Genomic DNA, 6852 nt, shown 5'->3' with positions numbered 1-6852 from the left:
GTAACCTGTGATCCAGAGCCTAAGCTCTTATAACATATGGATTTAATCGTGAGTGACTTCTGCACAATCAAATTCACTGACTTGAGTCCCTTTCGCTGGTTTTCTCCTGTGAAAATCAGAATTTTCCTCCTATCTAGCTCTTGGCTAAAAGAGGAAAGGTTCCTCAGTCACCATGCTAATATTTAGGCTAATGAGACTGAATATATGACAGGCTTCATTTAAGCTAATTTTAAAAGAGGAAATGACTCTTACTCCATTCCTTCTTGCTATATTGCAACCAAACCAGATTACCTGCTATTCTTCATATACGATATTCTTGCCCATACCTATGCTTTTGTATAGGATATACTTGAAACTTTCTCATCTCACCTCTTAAACTCCGTCTCCCTTCAAAGCTCAAATCAAGGTTATCTCTCCATCTAAGATTTTTCCAGATTCTACCCTGCTGTTTGTGTTTCCCCTTGAACTATTGTGTATGTAATACCTACATAATATTGCATGTAAATATCCTTGATAGAATATAAACTCCTTGAGGGTAGGGGCTATTTGGTTTTTCTCTTTGTATTCCTATCTATTACATTTCTAGTACAGTGCCAGGTTCTTAACACAGCAGGTTTTTTAATGAAGTTTTGTTGGTTAATTGATCCAGATTTCCTCCAATGGGTTTAGTAGATTTGGTCCAGATCTTTGTTTACTCCTCTTCATCTGGGACTGGTTCATCAGTATACTTGTTTCCCCAGAGGGACTGCATGGATGTGCAGTTCTACCTCAAGGTAACTGAGTCCCTATCTCTGTGTAATCCATCTCCTCTTTGATCTTTTCTGTTTCTTACTCTTTATCCCCTAGCCAATGGACACAAAGGACCTGGATTCATATTTTACATGTGTGATCCTGGGTAAGTTACTTGATCTTTATAGATCTCAACTTCTTCATCCATTAAGTGAAGGAGTTTGATGAGATGACCCCAATGGTTCTCTCTAAATCTATGATTCCCTTTTGCAGATGATGAAAGAGTGGTATGAAAAGGAAACACGATCTCATAACTGTGGGCACTTCCTCTATTGGAGCATATTATAGCCCTTCTATAGCTTCTTATCCCATGCATTTTTTCTCCTTGCCCTCCAAATTGTCCAAATAAAATCATCCCAACCTGCTGTATATTCTTCTCTAGTTCTTTAAATATTCCAGGGCTTCCAACATTATATTTAACTTGACTATCTATTGTTTCCCATTCTTGCTGCATACATACCCAGCCCACCATCTTTTCTTGTCACATGTGTGTTGGATGATGACTTTTATGATGCACTTCATAGGCAATTTGTCATTAGCAATATGCTGCAGACCACTTGTTCCTACCCATTGATTCATTATTCAGTGGGTCATCTGCAATTTTCATTCTTCTCTGTGCCATAAATCATAGCCACATAACCTCATGGGAAAAATATTGGTGTTAAAGAGAAAGGCAGCTTTCTCTTTAAAGAATCATTCATTGGAAGCACTGTGTGGTGCAGTCTTCAAAATCTCTGCCATCTCATTGTTTCGGGAATTCTTTCCATTATGGTATTTGCAACTCATTCATCCTTGTCCAGAAAGTCATCTCTTGAGTCCATCCAATATGTCTTTATGTCAGGGATTTTTAACCTGGGGTCCAGAGATATCAAAGGAATTTGTAGATAGATTGAAGGGGGTCTGTGAACTTGTCTTTTAAATGGATAACTGTATCTCAACATAATTTGATTCCTTTGTAAACCTATGCCTTTTATTATAAGTTATAAAATCATTATTCTGACAGGTGGTGGTGGTCTATAGATATCATGAAACTTCCCAAGGGGTCCATGACACAAAAATAAAGAAGAAGTCTATTTCAGGTGTCTCATTATTTTCTCCTCTGAAGAACTGCCCCTTAATTGGCAGGACTGCTGGACAGATGGTCCTAGAACTTTCATATCCTATTCTTCACCCACATACCTATCTAATAAGAGGAGGAGCTCAGAACTTTTGCAACTATGTCTTGGTCCCAAATATCAGTGATCCTCAGCATGATGAAATACTCTGTCTGGCCAAGAGTCTATCACTTGTCCACTGTCATAATGTCCCCAATCTAAATATCTTACAACCAGGGGGCAACTTGTTGTGTGAACATTATTTTGTGGCCCTTGATGAAGCAGTTTTACTTGCAAGTACGATGTAAGCCATCAGTATCTTAATCTTAATTACCACCCTGATAGATAAGAGCCAGACATGGATGGAGACATTCCTGGTAAAGGGATTCTTCTTGTGGATATAAGGGTCCTCCATAGACTCTATGAGTCTCTTGAAGATATGAATTCTGTTTTTTAAAAAATATATAATTTATTTTTCAGTTCTCAGTATTCACTTTCATAAGAATTTGAATTAGAAATTTTCTCCCCATCTGTTCCCATCCCCCACCCCAGGACAGCATGCACCTCATTCACCCCTTCCTCCAGTCTGTCCTCCCTTCTATTACCCATCCTTCTTCCATCCTCTTTCCCCTCTATTTTCCTGTAGAACAAAATAGACTTCTATACTCCATTGCCTGTATATCCTAATTTCCAGTTGCATGCTAAAATGATTTTTAACATTCATCCTTAATGCTTTGAGTTCCATATTCTCTAAACCCTCCCCACCCTGAATTTTCTATTCAGCTCTGGTCTTTTTAATAAGACTGCTTGGAAGCCCTTTATTTCGTTGAAATTTCATTTTTCCCCTGAAGTATTATACTCAGTTTTGCTGGGTAGGTGATTCTTGGTTTTAATCCTATCTTCTTTGACCTCTGGGATATCGTATTCTAAGTCCCTTGATCTCTTAGTGTAGAAGCTGCTAAATCCTGCATTAACTTTACTGTATTTCCACAATATTTGAATTGTTTCTTTGTGGCTGCTTATAATATTTTCTCCTTGATCTGGGAATTATGGAATTTGGCAACAATATTCTAGGAGTTTTCCTTTTTTTGGGATCTCTTTCAGGAGGTGCTTGGTCAATTCTTTCCATTTCTATTTTACCCTCTGGGTCTAGAATATCAGGGCAGTTTTTCTTGATAATTTCTTGTAAGATGATGTCTAGGCTCGTTTTTTGATCATGGTTTTCAGGCAGATCAATAATTTTTGAATTATCTCTCCTGGATCTATTTTCCAGGTCAGTTGTTTTTTCCAAGAAAATATTTCACATTGTCTTCCATTTTTTCATTCTTTTGGTTTTGTTTTATAATTTCATGGTTTTGCATAAAGGTATTAACTTCCAACTGCTCCCTTCTAATTTTTAAAGAACTATTTTCTTCAGTAAGTTTTTGAATCTCCTTTTCCATTTGGCCATTTCTGCTTTTTAAAGCATTCTTCTCTTCATTGGCTTTTTGGACCTCTTTTGCCATTTGGGTTAGTCTATTTTTAAAGGTGTTATTTTCTTCAGCATTTTTTGGGTCTCCTCTAGCAAGTTGCTGACTCACTTTTCATGATTTTCTTGCATCTCTCTCATTTCTCTTCCCAATTTTTCTTCCACCTCTCTTACTTGATTTTCAAAATCCTTTTTGAGCTCTTCCATGGCCTGAGATCATTGCATGTATTTTTTGGAAGTTTTGGATGTAGAAACTTTGACTTTGATGTCTTCCTCTGACAATATGCTTTGTTCTTCCTCAATCAAAAGGATGGAAGAAAATATCTTTTTATCCAGAAAGTAACTTTCTATAGTCTTATTTTTTTCCCGTTTTTGGGCATTTCCCAGACTGTTACTTGACTTTTGAGTCCTTTGTCAAGTGGAGGGTATACTCTAGGGACCTGTAAGTTCTCAGTTCCTCCAAAGTGGCACAATCAAGGGAGAGGCGTTTACTGCTCTCCTGGTCTGTGCTCTAGTCTGTAAACAAGCACAAGTACTCTTTTCTGCCCAGGATCTGCAAGAAGGATTTCCTCTCCACTGCCACCACCAGCACCACTATGCCAATCAATGCTCCTCCTCACCTCAGGACCACCACTCAGGACTGAGACCCAGATCAGATGTTCAATTCACTCAGGGTCTTTAGGCCAAGGGCTTCAGAAGTACTGCTGCTGCCACTGCCCTAGGGCTGGAGCTAGGGCCAGACTGAACTCCCCTCTCACCCAGGTGAAAGAGCTTTCTTACTGACCTTTGACACTATCTTTGGTATTTGTGGGTTGAGAAATCTGGGAACTGCAGGTGCTACCTGTGATTTTGTGCCCTGAAGCCTGCTCTAGTCCTTTCTGTGTCATTTGGCCCAGGCTGGCTGTGCTCCGTACCAAGTCTGGTGTGACAAATCTTTCCTGTTGGCTTTCCAGGCTGTCTTGGGCTGGAAATCTGTTTCACTTTGTCAATTTGTGGCTTCTGCTACTCTAGAATTTGTTTGCAATTATTTTTATAGGTATTTTATGGGTTATGGGGGGAAAGGTACAGCAGGTCCATCCTTCTACTCTGCCATCTTGGCTCCACTCCTAGATATGAATCTTGCTAAATAATCTTAGTTAGTTGTCATTGGCTTTGTTCCTGTCTGTTTCTGGTAGGTACTGTCTGGATATTCACCATGCCGTTGTTGCTTTGCTCATGTCTCACTCTTTGCTTTCAGACTGATAGCTAGGTTACTGTCACAAAGATCTCCTTATGGATAGGGCCCTTAAACCCATTGATAGAAGATAAATAAAGTTCCATGCAAGTAACTGAGCACTTGGGCCATTGATTGTTATTCTTGATCTCATTGCCTAACTGACTCACTTCCTTTTCAGGCCATTATTCTCTTTGAAGATGTTATTTAGACTGTATCCTTGAATAGATTGGTGACCTTGTGGGTGGAGTACTGGGTCAGGAGATAGGAAGACTTAATTTGAAATTTGAACTTAGACATTCACTAGCTATGTGACCCTAGGCAAGTCACTTAACCTGTTTTTCCCAGCTTCCTTAGCTATAACATGGGAATAATTACAATACCAAAATCTCAGGGTTGTCATGAGGGTCAAGAGACATTTATAATGTGTCTTGAAACCCTATTTTTATCATGTTACTTTTTGAATTATCTACATGAAGTAATGATCCGATGAAGTTGTTCTTAATTACCTCAAACAGGGTGGCAGAAATATTCACACAGGAAGAAAAACCCAAAAAAGGAATGAAGAATTCATATTGTCTAGACTATGAAATATAGTTGGTTGACAACAATTACAGCTGATACAACCGTATATGTATCTTGGATGACAAACTGTGTCCCAAATGAATAAAATTATTTTATGTTAGGAAGTTATTTAGTGCTCTTAATAATCCTAATTTCTTCCTGAACAAAAGTCCATGTGTTTAAAGCCAATATCGGTCTGGTGTTATGACATGGCTGTAATCGTGGAATCTCATAATCACCAAAAAATAAAATCTGTGGGTCACCCAAAGTCCAAGGGAGAGACACAATGGAGAAGCTGCAACATATTCCCAAATATTAATTTTATACACTTTGATTGCTAGCCTAAAAACACATTCTCCAATACACCTATGAATAGTTTTGTGCTCTCCTAGTCCAGAAAGGGTAATTGATGATTTACCCCAGGTAGTGATGGGAAGCAGATTTCAACTTGCTAATACAAAAGATTCTATGAGAACCTTTTCTTTGCTAGCACCTTTTTCAGGGCAGCTTTGATTTCACTGTTTCTCAGGCTGTAGATGAGGGGATTCAGCATGGGAATCACCACTGAATAGAACACAGATACAACTTTGTCCCGACTTAGGGAGTAGCTGGAGCTGGGTCGAAGATACATGAAGAGGGCAGTTCCATAGAGAAGAGTGACTACTGTTAAGTGGGAGGCACAAGTGTTGAAAGCTTTGTATCTGCCTTCAACAGAATTGATTTTCAAGACAGCAGCAACAATGTACCCATAGGAGATGAGGAGGATGAGGAAAGATGTTCCTCCAACAGCAACCACCACAAGGAAATTAATCGTTTGACTGAGAAAGGTGTCTGAACAGGAGAGAGCTAAGACAGGGGGGAGGTCACAAAAGAAGTGATTGATAAGGTTAGGGCCACAGAAGTCTAGTTGAAATATGGAGCTTGTTTGGATTAGGGAGCTCAGGAAGCCTCCCACATAAGCTCCAGCTACCATCTTGGTGCAGAGGTCCTGAGACATGATGGCTGTGTAGAGCAGTGGGTTAGAGATGGCAGCATAGCGGTCATATGCCATGGCAGCCAGGAGGCAGCTCTCAGTTAAGCCTGTACCAATAAAGAAAAAAAACTGAGTGGCACAGCCCACAAAGGAGATGGCTGCCTGTTCCTTGAAGAAGTCAGAAAGCATCTTGGGGGCAACAGTGGAAGAGTAGCAGATGTCTATGAAAGACAGGTTGCTGAGGAAGAAATACATGGGTGTATGGAGATGGGAGTCAATTTTGATCAGGATTATAAGGCTTGGGTTCCAGACTAAAGTTACCAGGTAAATTCCCAAGAATGTCCCAAAGAGGATGACTTGAAGTTCTGGATGGTCTGAGAATCCCAGGAGAAAGAAAAAGGTCACTGATGTGCTGTTGTTTTCCTTGGCTATAGACATGGTCGCCACAAAAACAGGAAAACTCCTAGGACAATGATTGCAGGTGTTTTCAGCATGGGACTGTGGTACTTGCTGAGGGTTATGTTCTCCCAATTTCATATAAAGTGCTGTTGGATATCCTCTTCTGTTTTTATGATGACCTTTTCCCATTGAGCAGGGGAGAAGAAAATCACATTGATATAGATCAAGTCTCTATAACTGTAAGGAAATCAATGACTCATAGGTTCAAGAGTCACTTTAGAGGTGACAGAATCCAACTCTATCATTTTACATATTTTATAACTGAGGCCCAAACCAATCATCTGTAATATAT

At 39.5% G+C, this 6852-nt stretch overlaps 1 protein-coding gene across 1 annotated transcript; it reads right to left on the bottom strand.

Moving 5' to 3' along the window:
• Positions 1–5594: 5594 nt before the first annotated feature.
• Positions 5595–6539, bottom strand: LOC140523373 (olfactory receptor 5A1-like). Its single transcript, XM_072638284.1, has one exon. It carries the CDS (start codon positions 6537–6539, stop codon positions 5595–5597), a length of 945 nt encoding a protein of 314 aa, XP_072494385.1.
• Positions 6540–6852: the final 313 nt, after the last annotated feature.

The sequence above is a fragment of the Notamacropus eugenii genome, chromosome 2 (genome assembly GCF_028372415.1).
Source record: "Notamacropus eugenii isolate mMacEug1 chromosome 2, mMacEug1.pri_v2, whole genome shotgun sequence".
Lineage (NCBI taxonomy): Eukaryota > Metazoa > Chordata > Mammalia > Diprotodontia > Macropodidae > Notamacropus > Notamacropus eugenii.
This window is presented reverse-complemented; position numbering and strand designations above follow the sequence as displayed.

What these genes read in the sequence shown, in the direction of transcription:
- LOC140523373 (XM_072638284.1), bottom strand. Translation starts at nt 6,539, where the DNA reads ATGTCTATAGCCAAGGAAAACAACAGCACATCAGTGACCTTTTTCTTT.